General features: G+C 38.7%; 6 protein-coding genes across 7 annotated transcripts; 2 read left to right on the top strand and 4 right to left on the bottom strand.

Annotated features, from left to right (window-relative positions):
• LOC18051143 (protein MAIN-LIKE 2) lies at positions 1–3,628 on the top strand. Its single transcript, XM_024191781.1, has 7 exons — positions 1–146; positions 412–526; positions 620–1,264; positions 1,386–1,553; positions 1,638–2,027; positions 2,119–3,091; positions 3,200–3,628. Exons 2-6 carry the CDS (start codon positions 434–436, stop codon positions 3,058–3,060), a joined length of 2,238 nt encoding a protein of 745 aa, XP_024047549.1. The 5' UTR covers positions 1–146; positions 412–433; the 3' UTR covers positions 3,061–3,091; positions 3,200–3,628.
• A 231-nt stretch (positions 3,629–3,859) lies between these two features.
• LOC18051144 (BTB/POZ domain-containing protein At5g48130) lies at positions 3,860–7,050 on the bottom strand. Its single transcript, XM_024191472.1, has 4 exons — positions 6,782–7,050; positions 6,624–6,693; positions 5,291–6,442; positions 3,860–4,846 (listed from the first exon to the last, which is right to left on the bottom strand). Exons 1-4 carry the CDS (start codon positions 6,874–6,876, stop codon positions 4,151–4,153), a joined length of 2,013 nt encoding a protein of 670 aa, XP_024047240.1. The 5' UTR covers positions 6,877–7,050; the 3' UTR covers positions 3,860–4,150.
• Positions 7,051–8,186: 1,136 nt separating this feature from the next.
• On the bottom strand, positions 8,187–10,910 carry LOC18051145 (probable serine/threonine-protein kinase WNK11). 2 transcript variants are annotated; one of them, XM_024191670.1, is made up of 3 exons: positions 10,760–10,910; positions 9,652–10,148; positions 8,187–9,037 (listed from the first exon to the last, which is right to left on the bottom strand). In XM_024191670.1, exons 2-3 carry the CDS (start codon positions 10,132–10,134, stop codon positions 8,651–8,653), a joined length of 870 nt encoding a protein of 289 aa, XP_024047438.1. In that variant the 5' UTR covers positions 10,135–10,148; positions 10,760–10,910; the 3' UTR covers positions 8,187–8,650. The 2 variants fall into 2 exon arrangements, with proteins under 2 accessions (XP_024047438.1, XP_024047437.1); XM_024191669.1 differs by having other exon boundaries at positions 9,652–10,155.
• Positions 10,911–12,549: 1,639 nt separating this feature from the next.
• Positions 12,550–14,472, bottom strand: LOC18051146 (splicing factor ESS-2 homolog). Its single transcript, XM_006447681.2, has one exon. The coding sequence runs from the start codon at positions 14,259–14,261 to the stop codon at positions 12,717–12,719; it is 1,545 nt and encodes a 514-aa protein (XP_006447744.1). The 5' UTR covers positions 14,262–14,472; the 3' UTR covers positions 12,550–12,716.
• A 247-nt stretch (positions 14,473–14,719) lies between these two features.
• On the top strand, positions 14,720–17,986 carry LOC18051147 (WRKY transcription factor 1). Its single transcript, XM_006447682.2, has 5 exons — positions 14,720–15,065; positions 15,779–16,445; positions 16,529–16,691; positions 16,781–16,936; positions 17,199–17,986. Exons 2-5 carry the CDS (start codon positions 15,896–15,898, stop codon positions 17,794–17,796), a joined length of 1,467 nt encoding a protein of 488 aa, XP_006447745.1. The 5' UTR covers positions 14,720–15,065; positions 15,779–15,895; the 3' UTR covers positions 17,797–17,986.
• A 412-nt stretch (positions 17,987–18,398) lies between these two features.
• Positions 18,399–21,298, bottom strand: LOC18051148 (scarecrow-like protein 21). The gene is made up of 2 exons (XM_006447683.2): positions 21,150–21,298; positions 18,399–20,267 (listed from the first exon to the last, which is right to left on the bottom strand). Exon 2 carries the CDS (start codon positions 20,154–20,156, stop codon positions 18,546–18,548), a length of 1,611 nt encoding a protein of 536 aa, XP_006447746.1. The 5' UTR covers positions 20,157–20,267; positions 21,150–21,298; the 3' UTR covers positions 18,399–18,545.
• Between the last annotated feature and the right edge of the window lie 1,174 nt (positions 21,299–22,472).

Genomic DNA, 22,472 nt, shown 5'->3' on the forward strand with positions numbered 1-22,472 from the left:
ACTCATCGTTTATCATTATCTCTAACGACGCATTCTTCGTCGTTTTGAGGGTTTTCAGATTCAAGCTAATTTTCTCACACTTCACCGCAAGGACGCGCAATTTCAGTGCTCTCCGTCGTCGTTTTGATTAAAATCCTCTTATTCAGGTTAGTTAATTTTATTCCTCTCATTCGTTCTCCCCTCCTTCTCCGTCGTCGTTTCATCTTAAATTAACTCTGATCTTCGAACTCCCTCGCAAAATAAAGCACACAACATTATTAAAACTTAAAACCGAAAATTTTCCTTCCGTTTCCTTCATTTTCCTCGGCTTTCTTGGCAACCAAACAGAGAGATTACTAAAAGTTTTACTGGACTTGAGCTTCTTTGTCCGAGTAAACTCGCTCTAACTAACTTGCATTGGTTTTGGATCAGCGGTGATAATCAGTCCCCATTAATGGATACTTCAACGACCAATCCTGGACCACTTGATCCTTCTGTGCTTTATGATCAAGAGAAGCATGTTTCCTCTGCTGTTTGGGAGGGCCAGGTTCATTTGATGTAAATTTTTGAATTGAATTATTAATAATGCTACATTTTATGATATGATTTAAATTTTGAATAGTTTTATTAATTTGTCTAGGAGCGGGGCGCCCTTAGATGTCATGAACACACTTCAAAGTTAGGAGAATGGAAGTTGACACCGAAACAAATTGAGTTAGTTGAAAGAGCTGGATTTGGTTATTTAAGAAAGATTCCGGCAATAAGTTTAGACAATCCGCTGATATCAGCATTGGTTGAGCGATGGAGGAGAGAGACGAATACATTTCATTTCACGGTGGGTGAAATGACTGTGACTTTACAAGACGTGGCGTTATTGTTAGGATTGGCAATTGATGGCAAGCCTGTGATTGGAACGACACACACTACTTGTCATTCTGTTTGTCTTAAGTATTTAGGGAGTTCGCCGGAGGCAAAGTATGCGAGTGGCGGGATGGTGAAATTGAGTTGGTTGAAGGAATTTTTTTCAAATTGTCCCCTGGATGCTTCAGTTGAAGTGATTGAGAGATACACTAGAGCTTACTTGTTGTATCTTGTCGGAAGTACGATATTTTCTACTACTACGGGGAATAAGGTGCCTGTCATGTATCTTCCGTTGTTTGAGGATTTTGATGAAGCTGGGAGGTATGCTTGGGGTGCTGCTGCTTTGGCCTTTTTATATAGGGCACTCGGGAATGCCTCTGTGAAATCGCAAAGTACAATATGTGGTTGTTTGACATTACTACAGGTTATTCACGTTTCCCCTTGTTTATTTTATTCTGTTTTGTTCTTTCCTACCAGGAAGGTAATATTAATTTGTGAAGCTTTTGTTAGAATACTGGAATGATAAGTCGTATATTTTGTTGTAGTGTTGGAGCTATTATCATCTCGATGTAGGCAAGCCCAAGCTTAATAAGGATCCAATGCATTGCCATTTTCCATTTGTACTGTCATGGAAGGGAAAACAAAGTGGCCCAACAACTAACCGGGATGTAGTTTTTTACCGTAAGGCGTTGGACTCCCTGAAACCATCTGATGTAAGCTTTAGTATGTGTCTTCATTTTCTATTCCTTTTAATTTTCTAGAAAACTACAATATGGTTTATATTGCTTGACATATAGGTTCAGTGGGTTCCTTACACAATTAAGGACGAAACAGAAATACCATTGAATATCAGAAATACTCTGATTCTGGGAAGATCAAGAACAATGTTGATATGCTTTGACAAGGCAGAAAGACACCTTCCCGATCGCTGCCTAAGGCAATACAAAATGCTTCAAGGAATTCCAGAAGATGTACCACGATGGGTGAGAAAGAGTCGTGGAGTTGATGGTGGGGTGGATTTGGCAACAAAAATGGAGTCAGAGCTTAATGAATGGGCAGACCGTAGACTTCAGATTGTCGAAGAAGATGATGATGCAGATGAAAGTGAATACATGCATTGGTACCTAAGAATTACCCGTAGAGTTGTTGGAAGACCTATATCCCTCTCATCTGAGTTTCAGAGAACGGTGGGACTAAATTTAACATGTTATTTGACATTTCTTAGCCATGGCATTTTACAAATAAATTTAACATATTTATCATTTCTTACCGTTACAGATTTCAGGTTTAAGGGATATTGCATACTTAGCAGATACATTCTCAGACAAAGGTTTGGATGCTCAACAATTTGAGTCAATTTCTAGGATAAGGTGCATTGCTCAGGAATGTTTGAGAGACCAAGTTGAAAGTCCAGTTATGGTATCGGTGACCCCACAAACTGAACTTGGGAAACGGGCCAGGGGGAAGGAAAGAATAAGAAGAAAGGGTTCTGGAAAAAGGAAGCGGGACAATGATTTTGTGGAAGGTCCGGTAGCCAGTGAGGATGAATCTCAATTTGGTGGAGCAGTTGTTGAGGTTCATCAGATGTTACGTCAAGCTGATGGGGAGGCAGAACATTTACAGTTAATTCATGCAGTTGGTAGTAGTGATGATGCACGCCTGGGTCTTGCTGATGCTATTGACAAGGTTGATGACACAGAGTTCTGCGATGCAACTAATGAGGTTGATGAATCTCAGCTCTATACTTCTGAGGTCAATGGATCTCATCTCTGTGATGCACCTTATGAGGCCCATGACTCCCAGCTCTCTCATGTTGCTGCAAAGAGTGACCTCCAGTCAGTCAAAGGTTCAGTGGAGGTTGTCACACAGGCATCTCAGCTACATGATGCTACTAATGAAGCCAATGCTTCAAAAGTTCGCCATGCAACTGATGAGATCAAGGTCTCGCAAATGTCTGATGCAGCTGATGAGGTCAAGTATGCTCAGATTCCTGATGCAACTGATGTGGTCAATGACGCACAAACTTGTGATCAACCTGCACATGTCAATGACACGGAAATGTATGATACAACCGTCGAAGTCAGTTACCCACAGCCTGAACATGTTGCTGGTGAGAATGATGCTCTTACTGCCAAAGAGGAGGAAGAGGTTATTCCACAGTCATCTCTAGAAACTGTTGAGGATATAGGAAAGCAGGGTGATAACAGCATTGTAGCTTAGAATTAACGCATCGTTGTCCATTCTTACAAAGGTAATATTTTTATAGTTATAATTTGTACAATGGATTCAATTTCTTCGAGATGCTAGCCTTGCGTTTCCTTATTGTGCTTAAATTCAGTTTCCCATTTTGTCATGACAGGCAGCAGAAGACTAACTTAATGAGTCTTTATATGTGGCGGAGGCAATCAAGCTGCCTGAAAAAATTTTTTGTATAATGTTTTGAGGATCCAAGCCTGGTCGTTTTCGTGAGATCCTCTTTGGTTTATGGATGTGGCGTTTTGCGATGTAGAGACAATTGAAAGTTTCCTTGTAAAGATATTGAAATTGACATGTTAGCCACTTAGTAACTGCTGTTGCTGCCATGTTGATATTAATCTTACAGAATGTACCAGTGTATACATGTAGGAAGTATATAAATATCTGCATATTTAATTTTTTGCTTCCTTTGTCATAGACTATGATATCTCTCCCACGCCCCCGTGGCATCAGATTAGCAAAAGATTCGTTAGTCTTGTACGCAAGTTTCTGAATTTGATTTCTATTTAGAGGAGAAAAAGAAATGATTCCTGATATGAGCTCATTTAAGTTTTTGACTCCCATGTGATTGTGTTAGAAGTGTGACTTCAGACGGCAAACCCACCTAATAAAATGTGCAGTGAAGTAATTGTAGCACCTTTACGGTGGTTGAATATTAGGATAAATTAGTTAAAACGTGTTTATTATGAACGAAATGAACCAAGTTAACCCTCTGTTATGGAAATTATTTTGGAGAAAAATTGGTGGTTAACTGAAGTGACAAGATGCTCTCCTTGAATACTTGAAGCTTATCTCATGTATGACTAAATATTTTGCCTCTGTATCAGTCAGCAACCCTTTGTCAGAACTCTGCACTTGTGAACCAAAAATTTAGGACCTCCCAATACATCATTCTTATTTTGTTCAGTTTTTGGTAAATATTTTTCTGTTTCCTTCACTTTAATACACACTGCTTGGAAAATATTTGGATTTTCGTTTACAATGCATAAGATTTTGCACATCTTTGAAGGGATTCTGCGTGATCTGCAAATTTTTGGGGCCTATACTTATTCTTCTAGATTGATTTGGCCCATTCACCAGACGCACCTGACTTTCTCTTTGATTTTCTGCTTCCAAAAATGGAAATCCGACGAAAGACCTTCAATAGCTTCCTAGCGTATTTTCTCTGCGAAGCAAAATTCACAGAGCCAATGCAGCCAGTCACTTGTCCAAGTGGGTTTCTCTTCTTGCTCAATGATCGACTTTCGCGACCATAGAATTTCATATTCTGTTGTTTGGTTGAAACCGATTCTGTTTTCTTTGAAATGTTCTGTACAACACTTCTCTTCAGGGACATGAGCTCTTGTTCCAGATTCTGAATCCTGAAGCTGGTGGACTCATAATCCGTTCTTGAAAGCTCACAACTTTTCATTGCTAGGTCTTTCGTTGGTAAGAAGCTAAAAGGTCTGCTGCCAGGTTCTGCTTCATCTGTAAATGAGCTTTCACTCTGATTCAGGCTTTTGGAGTTTGGACACCTTCTGCTTGGTAAGCTGCCAGAGAACTCTCCACGATGCATGTACCTAAATGACTCAGAGCAATCTTTGAAAGCCTGATGTGTGTTCAGCTGCTGAACAAACAGAGCCTGGACAATTAAGCGTAGTGGCATCAACTCATTTTGAACTGCTTCAATGCATGCCTCTTGTGACAGTTTTTGGCAGTCAAGGTATTTACATACTGACCCTTTCTCTTCTTGGGATAGATGCCTGTGTGCCTGGGGAATATCAATAGAACAAAAACCTTAAGCTTAATGTGTAATTGGCCTAAGTTTTAGTGGTCCAAACTAGTCTTTAATCAATTGGAATCGAGTCCTAAAAACAAGCAAAATTAACTTTCACTGAACTTCAGGGTTTTCTTTTTTCATTTAATTGATAAGCTTTATTTTCTTGGATTGACTAACTGAAAGCTGAGAAAGATGAGATAAAGCTTGGTTGGTGAGATAACCAAGAAAAATTTATCTATGATTAAAGGGGTTAATTTTTGTTTCCTAACTCTGTTTATTTTATTCTGTTATTTAACTGGATGGCTAAAGCTTGAACTGAGTTCCTAGAATAAGGTTTGGACTGCTAGGTTACAAGGGAAATGAATTGGTTTGATGCTTAAGTTGACCTTTATATATTTTGCATATTTGAGTTATGATGAAGTTAATGAAGCTTACCTTGAGGAAGATAATCATTGCTCTATAGAGTTGATCATGGCTCTGTCTCCAAGAAACTGGAACAGTTTCAACAAGTTCCATGAATCTTTTGGGCTCCATTTTCGGGTCAGAAGTTATATGGCAGAGAAATGTGTCCCATAACTCTGCAACAATTGAGTTGCTTGCTGAAGGAGTATGGTTGGTGTCCATATTAAAGGAAACATATTTTGAAAATATGCTCTCCATTATAATCAACTCTAAGCTGGAAGAAATTGATTGTGTCCCAGTTGCTGGAAAAAGAAAATCCTCCACTTGAGCAAAGTGCAAAAGAGACGCAATTTGTTCTTGCAACTTTGCCCTACTGTCACTTCTCAAACCAACCTCTAGGGATCTAGAAAGCAATGCAAAGTAGAATCCAACAGGAATCACTCTGCTTGCCTTCTCTTGCAAAGGAAGTAAATCAAGAATTCCTTGCAAAATCTCTGAACACTTGCTATTTGTGTCCTTGTCACCACTTTTGTCATCAGAGTTTTCCCAGAATTGGCGTGTCTTCTTGTATAATAGCCATTTGTTTGCATAGAAAACGATGATGGGATTTACATACTTTTCTTTCATTCCTTGCCTTCTCAAGGATCCTATTATCCTTCTGAAGAATCCAAATGGTAGAGCTAAGAGATCTTTGATCCACAGCTCCTGGCTCACTATCCCCTTCACTCTTTCACAGCACCAGGCTTGGCTAGTCAATGCCTCCAATGTGACAACTGGTTTCTCCCGTCTCCTTTCCGGATCAAGAATCTCCATACAAGCCATGAAAGCAAGGGATTCAATGCAGCGGCTGACAATTAACAGCTCTTCAGTCGAGGGCAGCAAGGTTTGGCATCTTTGTAGAACAATCAGAGTATCATCCCAACTTTGGAACACTACTTGGTTTAAATATAGATCAAAGCGCTCACAGAGATTGCCAGAGCAGTATTCTTCTGTCATTTCAAGAAATTCTGCTGCACATCGAAGGGCTGTTACATTAAAAGGGTCAATCAATGTGGAGGAGCCATAGATGAACAACACAATCATCTCAAAGGTTTCTGGCCCTCCCGGAAAATGTTGTGGTAGCTCATATTCATTTGATTCATTCAATCTCTTCTTGAAGTATCCACTCTTTGAAAACAGTGGGAACTGCAAAACAGCAAAGAAACTCAGTTACAGTGGGCTTACTGATAAAAACAGTTTCATCTTCTCTGAAGAGTAATTTTTCTATCTTGTTTGCAGATTGCAGGCACGTATTCTGTTGTGGAAATTCTACTTTCTGCAACAAGTTGGTCTGGAAGATCTCGTAAGTCATTCATCTCATTCATACCTTGTGCAAGTTGAAAGTTATGTTGCCAACTCGAACACGAATGGAAACAGGCAAACCAGTCTCTTGGCTCCTGAGACAATGATCTCAGTTAACATCAATTGAAATAATTGCGAGATAAGATATGAAACAAAAATAAAAACCTTAACCAATCATCTTACCATGAAACAATCTTAATCTTCAGCAGCGCACTTATGTTAGGTGAAGAGAAAGGACTGGAAGCCACTGAACTATCTTTTGAGCTGACAACATCCATGATCAAAGCTCATGAAAAATGGCTTCAAGAAAGAAGCAAATAACGCAAGTGAAACTCGAGAAAGCAATCAAAGATAAGTAAGTGAAGTTGATTCTGTTGCAAGAATAGAAATTGCTTCTCATTTCATTGCCCGACTTTAAATGATTATAAATGCTTTGGAGCTCGTCCCAAGATTGCAGTAAAAGGTCAGTATTAGTTATTAGAGCATCTAGAATCTTGAAAACCAGCGGGAATGAAACCGATTGAAAGAGATAAAAAAGAGGTAGTTTAATCAGTTTGTCCAGATTATACTCGTGCATAGAAGTTTATTAGTCAAAGTCAAATGCACACGAGTGCTTAACTGAAAATCCAACTTTTAAGGCTTCAAAAACGTTCCTCGAGTCTAGCGAAGTTGAATTCTTGTGCTACTACTTGCCTTCCCACTGGCAAGTTGAGTTTATTTCTTCCTAATCCTTATCCATTATGGCAGAATAAGTAGCACAAGCACACTACTAATGATCGCTCCTCCTGATCTCACCGTCATGAATTGAACATCAATTGATATTTTTGTTATTTTGATTGGTTAATTTTGTCCATCTATAACTTCATTTATAGAAAATAAGGTCTTGGTAGATGTGGGTCTCGGTGGTCAAATGCGTTAGAAGTATATTGCTTCTCGTAGAAGGTATATAATTATATAGGAGATGTTATGGAGAAACGAGAAATGGGTGTGTTTGAGAAATTTAGAAAATAATTGAAAAGCAAATATAATATGATAAAGTTAGAGATGAAGTGCGGATGAAGTTTTCTGTGCTTTGTGGCTAATAGTAATACCAACACCCAAAACGGCACGGCTTCTGAAATTTCGGGTTGCTTTGAATGAAGAGGCTTTTGCTCGCTTTCTACCAGCACACTTCAATCCCCAGGATCACATCCTGATTATTTTCAATTAATGAATTTGCACAGATAAATATGCCAAGAAAAAACAAATACAAATACATAAATCACTTTCTGGTGTGTCCAATTACTAAAGGGCGCATAAGAAAAATTCTCTAAACTATGAGCTGTGTACATTTAGTGTGCAGGTACCATACAGAGTACAGCTTATATCCTTACAACTCAAGCAATACATTCCCTTTAAGCTGTAGAGACTTGTATTTTATTTTCACACATCAAGAGAAGTAATGCTTTGATTCTAAGTAAAAGTTTCATTTGCTCCAACGATTCACTAGATCTGCAGTGATTAGTGAATACAAAGAAAATTCTCTCTTTCAAATTTAAATAAATAAATAAGATCCCCACCATTCATTTTATAAATCAACAAACTATACTGGGATTCTAAATAGTTTCTCAAAGAAAACAGCCTCTAGGAGTAAACTCGTATAACCCACAGATTCTTTGTACAGAAATTTCCTCATGGTTGCCACACAAATTTTGTCTTGCAATCTGCATTAAAAATGTGTAATTTATTTTTTGATCCTTCAACACTACCAGCAATTGTCTCCCAAAGATTTTAAAGGTCCTCAAGAACAATTGAAAGAAGGACAAAATATCATGTAGGAAACAAATGACTTACATTTGAATCCAATCAACCATAATGGCAGATCAACTGCAGTAAACAGATGATACTAACAATGTGCTATTTATTTACACTATAAATGTTGGTACGAAATATCAAGTAGTGCGAAAGAGTTAAAGAGGCATACTGCTACGTGGAAATTGCCTATAAGTCTTATAGTTTCAGGAAAGAGAGTTACTGGGCTAGCTTTAGGAAAATGCTTCACTTGAAAATTCATCAAGGAGAAGGTTCACTGTCATCATCATTGAGTTCAGAGAAGAATGGGTCCTTGAGAAGTTCGGAAGCTGAAGGTCTGGCCCTCGGCTGTGCTATGCACTTCTCTATGAATGCCTTCACTTCCGGATCTTTCACTTTGTTCAAGGCTTGGGGTTTAACTCCACCTGTGACCTTCTTGTATATCTTGGCAACACTGTCACATTCGCTGTAAGGTATCTCCATAGTCACCATCTCAAGCAAGCACAATCCAAAAGAGTATATGTCCACCATCTCAGTGTAATCCTCTTCGTACAGCTCTGGTGCCATATACTCTGGTGTGCCAATGATTGAATGGGCTGCATGACTCCTACCCACTATTGCTGCAAAGCCTAGATCCCCTATCTTCACCTTCACAGGTGTTATAATGTCAATGTCATCACCAGGTCTTAGAACTTTCAGTTAAGAAAATATCAGCCAATTCGGAATTCTCAATCTTATGAATTAAATAATGCAGTATTCGTGGGTTATATGAATTCGGATAGTAAATTTTTCTGCTAGATTTTCAATTCTTATACTTAAAAATGCCGGGTCAGGTTATAAGCTAGGAACAGAATGGATCCAGGAACAGGTACTACATAACAAGCAATGGTAATCAGTAGTGTAACACAGAGTAGTAATGTTTCTTTGCTACTGAATTCTTCTGAGATTAGATTGCAGACTCTTCAAGAAATAAATGAGGCACATCATTTCCAGCTTTGTCTTTACATTTTGTGATAATTCTTCAACCAAATCCCAATTGCAGTACCTCATATTTTGCCGTGAGTACATTATATATCTAGATTAATTTTTACTAATCAATACTATATAAAAGCACCCCGATTTTTCTTCTATAAACTAAATGAAGCTTAAATCATAACTACAGCAACAATTACACATCTGCTTAATTATCTTATGACTCCCCAAAGTCGACTAGCAATTATGTTATTGAAATACTCCAACAGAAAATTAGGAATATTAATTACCTGACCAATGTTTCCATTGATAAAGATATTACTGCAATTGAGATCTCGGTGAATAATGCAAGGTTCATGCGTGTGTAGATACTCCAATCCCTCAAGCACCTGCTTTGACCACTTCTTTAAGGCCTTAATAGACACATGTCGATGCTTCTTCCTGTAAGTTCTCAGGTTTCCTGACGTGCACACCTCAGTGATAAAGTTCAGTGTGTTATGCTGGTCATCCAACCATACACTATAACACACAATGATATACTTGTTCTTCAACGTTCTCAGCAACTGAACTTCTGAATGAAGCCTATTCACGAGCACAGGATCTTCACTGAAATGACTCAATCTCACCTGATTCCATGCCACCTCTATACCTTCCTCCTGATCAAATGCCCTATAAACTTTCTTCACGGCACCAGAACCGAGCAGATCACTGTATCGCCCAAACCGACCAGAAGGATCAACCTCGACAAAGGGTTCTCCATCTCTATCAGACATATTGGAATTTGCAGCTGGCATCTTCAAGATTAAAACAATTAGATATTAGGTACTAATACAACATAGCGATCACCAAACACAAATCCGAATGTGAAACAACAATTTCATACATGTTTGATATTAGACATAAAATCTGAATTTTGATCCAATTAATTAACACGTTTCATTTTAAAAGAACAAATCATCAATATCTGATTGAAAGAACAAAAATCAAACAGAAATGATATAGATAAAACTAAAAATTCTCTTTAATGAAATTACAGACTCTTATAGATAAAATAAAAGCTACACATAGACTTAAACGAAATAAACAAACGATCAATAAAACTAACTCTAATCGACTCAAATCACGATAAGGCTTCTAATTATGCGTCTTCTTTCATTCAATTCACAAACAGAATGCTCGATTAAGCCAAAATTTAAAATCCGAAGTACCTAAAACATGAGAAGTTGAGAAGTCACTATCATTACTCGGATTCTATGATTCAAAAATCAAATTCCTCTAACAAAGAATTACCAAAGAGGATGCAGTTCCAAGCTCGTTCATAAACAAGGCTAAACGACGCAGTTTCACGTTAAAATTTCCTACGTTATTAACAGAGAGAGAAAGAGCAACAGAGAGTACCTTCAAATTATGAAACGACGATTGCAAGAACACGGAACGGAGCGTTTTACTCCGTACTCTTTTCTTCTTCGAGAAGTTTCCTAGTTGAATTGAATTCTGATGAAGCTGGGAAGAAACAAGAGTTTTGATTTGAGAAACGAAAATAAGAAGGCGAGCGACGAGTCGGATGTTATTTATGCGTGCCGCGAAACGGGAGTTTGTTCATTAAACGTCGCCGTTTGGGACTTTGAATTTTTAAGCCCATGCACCACGTCACGGGTGATATGTACAGGTTGTTACTTTGCCGCGGAAAATCCTCTACAATTGAGGAAGAGTGTGCGCATGTGGTATGTACGCGGACACCTTTCTGTTGCATTTTGTTTTTACTTAAAAGCAACTATTCCCTTTCAAGAAGGCAAAGGTTAAAAAAAAAAAAGAAAAAAAAGGGGCTTAAAAGCCATTATTCTTACTTTTTGTAAAAAGAAAATGTTAGTAAATTAAATTTTAATCGTATGTAAATAAATAGTTAAAAATTAAAAATCATACAATCCACTCAGAATTAGTTTTGGGAAGGTCAGGACGAGTATCTGGGGGGGCTAATGCGAAGATTTCTAATGAATGTGAAACCCGTGGGGTTGTTAAATAAAAAGGCATCAGATTCAGCTGAGCTGCCTGAATTTAATGCTTAATTTCAACTTCACATCCGTGATAAAGGGAGAGTCTTCGTACATCGGTGTTAAAAATCTTCTCAGGTACACTACCAGACATTCATGGGAAACCCGTGCCTGAATCAGATTTGGGATCACTGAATCTCAATCTGCCGCCATCATCATACCAGAAATGGAATGCCCTAAGATCTAAGATTGTCAAGTTGTCACGAACGATGCTTAGTGTCAATTGAATGCTGGCAAGATACATTACCTCCAGCCTGCCCCTTCAAAAAGGTCAGATAAAATAGATGTCTAGGGCAAATAGATGTCTGTAGCGTTTATAATGTTTATGTATGTATTGTATCATCCTTAATGAGAACAGTTCACATGATCTTAGTCTGATCTAGAAATGAGAGACAATTGAACTTATGAATTGATGAAGATCAAAATAAAAGTTCTCATGAACTTTGCTTTCCAGCTATATACATAGTTTTTACAGGTACACACAAACACAATCATCTGTCATCCCTTTGTTAATGTTCCATTCGCTCAATGCAAATGGAGAAAATATACACAGTTGTAAGAAAACAAAAAAAGAAAAAGAATTTGATCAAACATTTACAGCATGAAAAACTACACCTAGCAGCTACTTCTTCAGATCACATATAACCTTCCATTTCATATTTCCATATGACAGTAGAAACACACACTGTTTTGCATGCAAACTTGGGTGTTGTTATATCAGTCTCAAAAAGTCCAGCTACAGGAAACATGATAAAAATAAGTGAATGTCATGTAAGGAATACATCCACTCTTGACAGCCCAGAACAGTGTGCCCTCAACAAACAAACAAAAGGATCATTTGATCATGTAAGGAATACATTGGTACAAACATTCCAAAAGTTTAAATGGAAAACATCCATTACTGACTTCTCAAGCATATTTAATTAGTTTCCTAAGCAAGGAAACACAGTTATTCTCACAAGCCTAAAACATAAAAGGCAGTGCAAAATGTAAAAGAACAACCTCTAGCCAACAATATATTAAAATCACCTTACCTACTTCTCCAAAGAAGATGGGGAAAATAAGAGGGCATTCAATCAAAAGTATTAAGCAAAAACATAACATCACCAGAGAATTAGAAATTATGCATCTCAAAAAGGCATTGGGAATGATTTATATTTTGTGCTATTCATTAGCCTGAACTTATGAACACAGCAGATACATTTGTCTGCATATTTTGGTACAAGCAAGACTAGGTACAATAAACACAACCTTCAAGTTGTAAACTTAATAATAACATCACCAGAAATAAAAAACAAAGCAGATTACCAAGGGGGATTGGAACCCTCCCTAACAGATGGTGACCTGGAACTCAAGCTCACATCTCTTCCAAGCCTCGACACACTCCTTCCACCTTTTGGAGTGCCAGTCACAGGGCTTGAACCTCGGTAACTGGCACGAAGGGCATCATCAACAGAAGATGAAGACTTGGCCATTGCATTCCTCATAAACTTCTGTGCAGCAGGAGAAAGCAACTTTCCGCTTGGACTAGCACTTCCTGCTCTATATGGTGATGGCAGTGGCGGCTTCTGAAACATCTTTGACCTCTCCTTCAACTTCCTTGAGGCCTCCCTTGACAGCTCATGAGCCATCACATCTCTCGTGGGTGCACTAGGAATCTTAAAATGAGGACCATCACCACTGCCACCAATATCAATTGGCGTATCCTCAGTTTCCAACCTCAATGGCGTCCCTTCAATCTCACCCCATGTAATAAATGGGGATTCATCAGCTCCAGGGGCAGGCGACGGAGTCTTCACAAAACTATACCCATTCTCAGCTTTCTTCCCTGACTCCACATAAAACCTATTCGGGGTTTTCCTCATATCCTCCAAATCGTACTTCTTCATCTTATCCCCATCTCTATCAAACACTGGCCCTGGAGTGGTCCCAGCAACAGGGGTATAAAGCACTTCAACAGTGCCATCATCATTTGGCCTAGAGTCCATAATTTTACCATGAAAACGAGTATTTGTTTTATTAATTTCCTTAGTTAAACCTTTCAGTCTCACAGCCTGTTCCTCCTCTGTCAATGGAGCCTCACCACAATCAGCCGGATGATACATCAATAAATTCTTAGCAGTGTATTTCCACCCTTCTAAAGTACTGGGTGGCTGGTACGAGGTACCATAACCATCTGTAATTCTATCCTTTTTAACATCCTCAATCAAATTATTATTATCCCTCTTTTCGCCTTCTAATAAAAACTGATACCTCTCTTTTCTCTTCCTATTAACTTTCTCTAAAATCTTCGAAAAACTATCATTATCTTCACTCGTATGTTTTCTCAAAAACTCATCTAAACGCATCGACACATCAACCTCATCAGTACCATCTCTACAGACACCCTCACCAGATAATTCCACCCCCACTTTCGGAGTTGTAATATTAACATCAAATTCATCGAAAGGAGTAAAATTTCTTGCAAAAGTAGAACCAGGGGTTTCAGTTTGGGTCCGAATTTTTCCATCAGAGTTGAGACTGATTACCTTTTTGCCACGACGTTCCATGATCTTCAACTGGGCATCTCGAATCTGAACCGGGTCACCAGTTCGGGTCGCCTGGAGCCATTCATACCGATCACGGAGCTTGGATAAATCAGGGAAGTAATCGCGTTCGATGATGCTCTCGATCGCGGATACATACGTGTCCTCATCGAGTACTTTGGCTCGTTTCTTTGGCGGAACTTTTTGTGTGGCTGAAGCGGAATTATTGACATTTGTAAGGTAGCTTTCGGGGAACGAAGATTGCGATGGTGACGGTGATGGAGAAGCAAGGTGGCGAGGAGAATTGCCCGGAGAGAGAAGCATTGCTGCGTTTGTTTGATGAAATTAGGGTTTCGGATTAGGGTTTGATCGGCGGAGAAATTGATTGGGCGCAACTTCCAGCGAACAGTGAAAAGGAAAGTTGTTTAAACCTTCGTCAATTTAGGTAGCAATCTTACGACGTCGGTTTACCTTTATCATGACATTTGTGCGAGTCCCGAATCGGTATGTGCTTAGGAATCCTAAAGTTCCAAGAAGTTGCAGCGGTGCCCCTGGGGAGTAGGGTATAGTTTTATTTCCTCTTTTACCCTTTTAGTGTTTAGGAACTTTTTCAATGAACATAGTTGACCCAACAGCCCAATAATTCGGGATTTTTAATGATCTCATACCAGGCCCAAGCTCGAGCTCGGATCGACGTCACGTTTTTATTACCGTCATATATTTTATCTAACGGCTGCAAAAGAGAATAAATCACACGGGAAAGATCCAATCACACGCCCACACAACAAGAGAACACAGATGCTTCCCTGCTCCCCCTCACAACAAATCATTTCATCCCCAGCCTCTCTTCTTCTTCAAGTCCGTTTATGGATTAGACTTTCTATCTTGTAACATCAAAGCTCACCCCGCTCTCTCTCCCCTCCTCTGTTCTCTTCTCCTCTCTCACACACTCTAAAATTAACTAATCAACCTCTGTAGGGTTGACTCAACGCTCGAGTCTCGAGCCGCCGAGATCCGCTGCTGTGATCGAATCAAAAGTCAACGGTTGTACGTGAAATTGTAGCACGTGATTATGACCGTGTTGCTAGGGCTTGCTTGTCTGGTGCCTTGAACTCGACAACGAAGCTGGTACTTTTAATAGATACTATTCTTTATTCTTATTATTATTTTGTAAATTGCTTTCATTAATTAGTTATTTGAATTATGTAGTTACGCATCTTAATTGACGTAAATTTACTGTTTACTGATGAAATTGTGTTTAAAATAAAAATTGGGAGCTTCGCTAGGCCCTGTTTGATTGCTGGGAAAAGTGTCGGAAAATCATGCAATTTGCAAGTTTAGAGCTGTGTTTCTCGGAACTTTCATTTTCACGGGGAAATTTTGTTATTATATTATACAGAAACAATTTTTATTTTTTTTGGGGGGGGGGGGGGGGGGGTGGGGTGAATAAGTTCATTTTTTAAAGTAATTTATTTAATTGGTAGATGTTTGAAAAAATTTGATGCACAAGTCAATTGCCTGCTGAGAGCAGGTTGAATCTTTGACAAAAATTATTAGCCTTCATAGTTAACACTTTTCATCTATTACTCTGCAGCTGCTGTATGCATACTCTTTGATTTTTTGGTGAATTTATTATTAAATTTATATATCCTGAGCAGATTGAACATGTACGTGTACTGTAAGGAAGGAATTCAAATGTAATGCTTCATTGGAAGTGTGGAGATTTTATTGAGCTGCTATTGGCTCAACTGCTCTAGTTCAATTACCTTGACCTATTAAGAATGAGTAATGAAGCTTTGCCCTATAGAATAACGTTTTCTTATTCGTGTTGCTTTTTTCAGGTTTGGGTCACCAGCACTTCACCTTTATTTTCAGCCAAGGCGAATTCAGTGATGACTAACTTGAGCTTGAGTTGATCTGAACTGTTCTCTTATTGACAAAAAAATCTCCAAGTCGATATGGTTTCTTCTGGGGAAGATGGATTGGATGAAGTTGCTTCCGATAAATTGCAGCATGAACCAGGCCCTGTTAGTGAAACTCATGCATTGCAATCTGATCAAGGGTTCAGCACTCCAATACTATCAAGGAAAAGTCTAATGCTACCTGATACTGGTCACTTGCTGCCATCGGATCAAGAAAGAAGCATTTCTTCTATAACATCCGAGAAAGCATCACAGACTACTGACATCATCCCTGCATTACAAACTGGTCAGGAAGTGAGCACTCCTACAATACGTGAGAAAGTATCAGAGGATGGATATAACTGGCGAAAGTATGGGCAAAAACTTGTTAGAGGGAATGAATTTGTACGAAGCTATTACAAATGTACGCATCCAAGATGCCTAGCTAAAAAGCAACTGGATTGTACCCATGAAGGGCAGATTGTAGATACTATTTACTCTGGCGATCATTGTCATCCGAAGGTTCCAAATGTCCCACTAGCTGTTGGAATTGTTGTGTCTGTTGTTGAAGAGAAACCAGAAGTCTCTTCTATAAGTAGTGCCAAAGGTAAGAAAGACAGATAATTATTATTACATGGTTTAGCCATTTATTAATGACTTGATCTATTTCTTGTCTTCTCATGTTTGAAGACAAATCGTCCGACACACATGGGCAGACACCTCGTCAGACTGAACCAAATGACAACTCTCGACTTTCAGTTGCTGCAGCGAGTGATGGTATGAAAGATCCTTTGATATCAAATAGGATGAAAGATGAGGTTGATAATGATGATAGACCGGGATCAAAACGCCGGTATGTTAGTTCACTAGCTGTTTGAATTTCCGGTGTATTTATAGATGCTTGAGCTGATTTTTCATCAATTATCAATAATTTATGAACAGGAAAAAGGACCATTTTAATGCTAATGCATCTCCGGTGGAAAAACTGACCGGTGAACATCGTGTTGTTCAGACTTTGAGTGAGGTTGATTTTGTGAATGATGGGTACCGCTGGCGTAAATATGGGCAGAAATTAGTGAAAGGCAATCCCAATCCGAGGTTTGCATCAATTTGATATTCTATGCATGGCTAATGGCAGTTCTCTGTGAATTTTTGTGTTATATTGCTTCCCTAAATATTGGTTATGGATATCTGTATGCTGTTGAAAGTTGTAAGAAGAGATATATCCTTAACTCTTTTATGGAGACTGCAATTGTTGCATATGTATCCATATCTGATAGCCGGGTACTCTAGCTCATATTATTTTGTTGTCGAGTTTATGCTAAGTCGCTAACTGTATATATGTTCTCAAATTATGTAGGAATTACTATAGGTGCTCTAATTCTGGATGCCCAGCCAAGAAACATGTTGAAAGGGCATCTCATGACCCAAAATTGGTTATTACAACTTATGAGGGACGACATGACCATGATATGCCACCATCACGAACTGTTACTCCGAATGTAGCAGGCACAAAAAATTCTAAAACAGCTCATAATGGTGAGTCTGCAAAATTAGAAGAAATTGATGCTGTCTGCTCTGATACCGATGTCCATCGCAGTTCAGATACCCTGAGTAAGTCAACTGAGGGGAAAAATGGTGAGCCAAAAACTAAATCTGAAGCAACCGCAACTGCTAGTGTTGGCCTGGTCAAGTCTGAGCAATCTGCCGTACATCCTGAAAGCAAGTCAAGTGAGCCACAAAATGGCAATTCGAGGACCATTGAAGGAAGTGATGTTGCCCATGGTCGCTCGTGTCACAAGGGTATTTCAAATGACCAATCGAATTGCGAGTCAGAGACTAAATCAGAACAGAATGGTACTGCTTGCCGTGATAAAGTTATTCAGGCTACTTCATTGCCTGACGCTAATTATGGCGAGCAAGAACAAACACCAAAAGCCGAAGCTGTTCGAAGCTGAACTCATGTAGGTGGTTTGAATAATATAGTCAGTTATGTACCCGAAAGATGATTCCTATTAATGTAAGTACATTGTATGAGATAAGGATGCTCGGGGTACTTCAGTGTGTAAAACTATTGAAGCGTGTCGGATGGCTCAAAAATTTAAAGATGTAGAGTGTTCGAATTTCTTAGTAGAAGTATTTAATATACCACAGCTATTTACGGTAATTTTCCTTTTTCTCAGATGCTTCATGCTTTGATTCCTTTTAAGGGTCGAATTGACAGATTGATGAACATTGGAGAGAGTTGCAACAAAAGCAACACACGATGCATGACTTCTTTTTTTTTCCCAAGCTCAGTTGCTATTCGAAGGATTTGATCTGCTTGGAGGGGTGCATAAAATTTGATCAAGTCAATTTTATATCCGTTTTTAACTTCAGAGCGTTTTTTCAGTAATCATAATGGCCAGAGTATTGTTCTTCCAAACTTGCATTTAACTTTCTATTTTTGCGCCAAACTACTTGATTAGCACAACTTTCCAAGGATAAAGCACGCAATCACAGTCAAGAATTTGGCTCCTGTTGTGAACGTGACAGAAACAAAGATGTCAAAACATTGAAATGTTCTTGAAGAAACAGCCTAACTTTGATAATATAAGTACACAATTGATGGCAATTTCATAAGAAAGCCATTAGCAGCAAAAACGGAAGCATAGAAGAATCTGAGCTGCGCCTCAGCCGCTCCCAGGTCCCCAAATGATTCCGGTTATCATCTCCAAGCACAGGATGCAACCAAATCTCTATTCATCCAGCCAAGAAACAAAGCCCCATCTCTCTCTTGAAGTCTATATCTATTACAGTAGTTCTCTAGCAGTGTTTTGATTGTGGCATTAACTACGGAACTCAAAGGATATGGCCTAAACCCTGCCATTGTGAATCGGGACCTCCATTTGCCAAGAAGCTCATGACGTTCTATCCTCTCAGGTCCTTCACAAGCTATTATGTTAACAACATCCCTCGCTAGGCAATGCTGCTCAATGTTGATCCGCTCCTTATGATCCCTAGCAAGGTTCACATCAATTGATTCAAACATTGCCGTATAATAATTCAGTGCCTCGAGGAATCGTGGGTAGAATGCAGCAGTATTTGTGTTAGATTCCTGCTCAACAAGGGTCACCACTTTTGGTGACAACCTCTTAACTAGCATCAATAGTCGGTCACGATAGTTTTCAGTGCTGACACTCTCATCAGGCACATGATGCAGCATAAATGCGAAGTTCACAGCCACAGCCTCCCCTGGTTGCACCCCGAGATTCTCCAGCTGGACATCATAACCAGACATGTTCGCAGCATGGAAGTCAAATGGCACCCTAAATTGCTCTGCAAGCTTAGACAGCCGCTTCCCCACTATACCAAGTCCTCCTCCACGGGCATAAGCCGACATAGAATCATCGATACCTGTAATCCGTATGTGGGGTGGGCCACCAGGTCTAGCTGCAAATGCCTGGATAAGAGTGATCCATTGACTTCCCTGACCTATTTGGAAATCAATTATGTGAACTCTGTCTTCATCCTTCATAGCCTCTGCAATGGCTCCATTTGCAGACATGTACCCGAATTTGAAGTAGGGGCAAACCTCGTATAGAATGTGCATGTACGAAAGGAGATCAGAACTTGCTGGTTCTTTGCATCTCAAACTTTTGCAGATTGAGCTCCCAGAGGAATTTAGCCGGGCGACAAGCCCTTCCAACATGTATGCTCCCAGCCTCTGAATCGGCTCACCAGAAACTGACACCATTTGACGTAATTCATACATCAACCAATTTGCCAGCAACAACTCATTCTCTGATACTGCTTTTGCACAGGCAATGAGCACATGTTTCAAATCTCCTTTGGCAATAGCCCCAATAATTTGTCTCCCGCTGTCCATCTCTGGTGAGCCTTTGTTGGTCCCACTCTGATAGGTACTATCAATTCCATCGATAATATCAGAATCTGGTCCCAACATTACAGATTCCAGTTCTCTCAGCTTGTGCTTCAGGTCACTTGCATCATTGGTTATGCAGGAGGCGCTCATAGGAGAGCCATAGGCATTGTCAGGGGAATGGTGCAGATCAGGAGGGTATGACTGAGACTCCTGCTGTGACATTGGGCTTCCATTGGGAGAGAAAGTGACAGTTGACGGAGAATTATATATGGTGTAGCTACCATTTGCTGAAGACGATTCCAGAGTACAGTACTGTTCATAAGAATTCTGAAGAGAGAGATGGGCTCCTTTGCCACCGTCATTGTACTGCAGATGATGATCCACAGTTTGGAACTGTGGCAAGCAGTATGGCTCGATTTCTTGTATTGGTTGATAGTACAATCTGCCTGACATGCTCGAATTTATATGTTGCTATGATTCTTGCATTACACAGAAGTCATGATCTCTACTATCCTCTGCAGGAAACTTCTGGAGGATTTCCACAGCACAACGATAACCAACAATCTGGAATGAAGAGCCACTAGATCAGTGAAAGTGAAATCCTAGTAACAAGCATACAATAAAGGAATAATTTTCAAAATACAGAGGAAATTTCATATAAAAATCATAAAATTATAAATCAGTGGACACAACGGAGGACTTCTTGTCCATTTAGAATAGAAACAACATCAACCATAAGCCAAATTCCAGTCAATATTAATGATAACTCTTGCCTACAAAGATTCAACAAATGACATAGCATTCACAATCGTAATGAACAATGGTGGAGTAGTTTTCATAGCTATCCAACATATAAAAGTTTTTTTTGGAAAAATAACAATAAAAATAGGGCTCATTTCGGTGATCAGATCATCAGCGCCAGTATTCTTACAAAAAACAAAGGGCCTGTTGCTACATGGAAAAAGGAACGGGCTAATTTATTAATGAACTATCACAATACTAGAATGTAAATTATTTGCATAACCAGTCATAATCTCCAAAGGGAGAAAAACCCCAGCTCGCAAATACAAAGATTCAACAGCTGGAAAGCAAAACATCTGTAATTTTAACTGATCTCCAGAAATGGGAATCAAACATCAACCAGAAGCAAAGCAAAGCAAAGGAACATTGACATTCCTTCCACAAGAAAGCCATTAGCCACTACCCATTTGGAACCAAAATTCAATATTTCTAAACTTCGCATCACATGCAAGAATTATTCAAGGAACCAACAGAAACAAAAAACAAAAGGGAATCTCAAATCAAACAACTTTCACTGATTCATCATGAACACGTTTTCAATAAAATTAAGTCATGCATGATGAGCACAGAAGCAGGACCTCGTTCGTATTAGTTAAAAATAATAACATCTCTATCAACATCAAAGTCATTAGTTCTTTTACTTACCAAGACTTGTTTAAGGAATCTCAATTTTCGTTAAGTTCACTCCAAAAGACCAAAGCAAAAGCCTTTGTAAGTTGAAATAGGAAGAGAGAGAGAGAGTGGGGAAGAGAGCGAAGCATAGATAGATAGATAGATAGGAATCAGGAACTGGGAAGCAGAGCTCGTCTGAAGAAACTCTCAAAGTGTAACGTGGGTTATAATAATGTACTTGACTTGCAAAAGCCCTGTAATTACTCTGAAACTACACATCTGCCACTACTTTTAAATTTTCATTTTATACTAATTATTAATGTTGGCATCTTAATTTTTCGGTTGGATGGATTTAGTTTATTGACACGTGGTCGAATGGATCCACAATGAACGACTAATACTCGTACAATGGCACAGCACATTTATTGTTTTTGCGACAAAAAATAACACATACATTCTTTTGTGGGGTTAAACAAAAAATTTGATCGTAAATTAAATGAAGTAATTGGTTGGTTTGATGAGTACGAGCATTTTAATTCTCTCGGCATATGCATATTTGTTAAGAGTCTCATCAATTATATTTTCATTTTAGTTAATCAATTATAAGGTTATAATGCTTGTTAGGATGATCAGATGTCTGGAAAAAAAAAACTTGTAAAATATATAATATGGTAATTTTTCCTTTTGTTTTAATACTGATATTATCATGTAAAATCATAATGGCAAACATGTAAAACAATCGAAATTGAAGTGCAAATGTGAAGAACAGAGCCGATGGGGGATGGGGGGATCCACACGGATGATGCAGAGCCGTAGAAACACCAATGTTAAAAAGGTTAATTAATGACGTGGGAAGTAGTGCCTTCCACTTCAGCTAACATGGCATTTACATTTTTTAATCTCTTTTTTTTTTTCCTTTTTCCTTTTTCCTTTTTTTTTAAATTTCAATTTTGCCTTAATATTCTCTCCCTAAAGTGCCCCCCTTTTATGATCTAATCAAAGCTTCTATTCCCATCACGCTCGCAATATAACATGTAATCATGTGTTATCTAGGTGAATTATCTTTATGTTAATCCCCTTGTTTCTCTTTTGGCACTTACGGCCCCCCTCCCCTCATTTTGATGATATCTTCTTTGTAAAATTGTTGATATTTTATTAGCTTTTCCTTGTCTTGTATTGAGTTCATTGAACCTTCTTTAATTATGTATCACTCCATATCTAATGAATGCTATAATTAATTGTTTTTAGTAAGTAAATCGGTGGTGAATGATGATTTAAATATTTTTAGTGGTAAATCCATGATGTAATGATAATATTTAGTTTAATCTTGTGAGTGTTGATTAATTTAATCAGTCA

This window comes from Citrus clementina, unplaced genomic scaffold, assembly GCF_000493195.1.
Source record: "Citrus clementina cultivar Clemenules unplaced genomic scaffold, Citrus_clementina_v1.0 scaffold_2, whole genome shotgun sequence".
Taxonomy (NCBI): domain Eukaryota; kingdom Viridiplantae; phylum Streptophyta; class Magnoliopsida; order Sapindales; family Rutaceae; genus Citrus; species Citrus x clementina.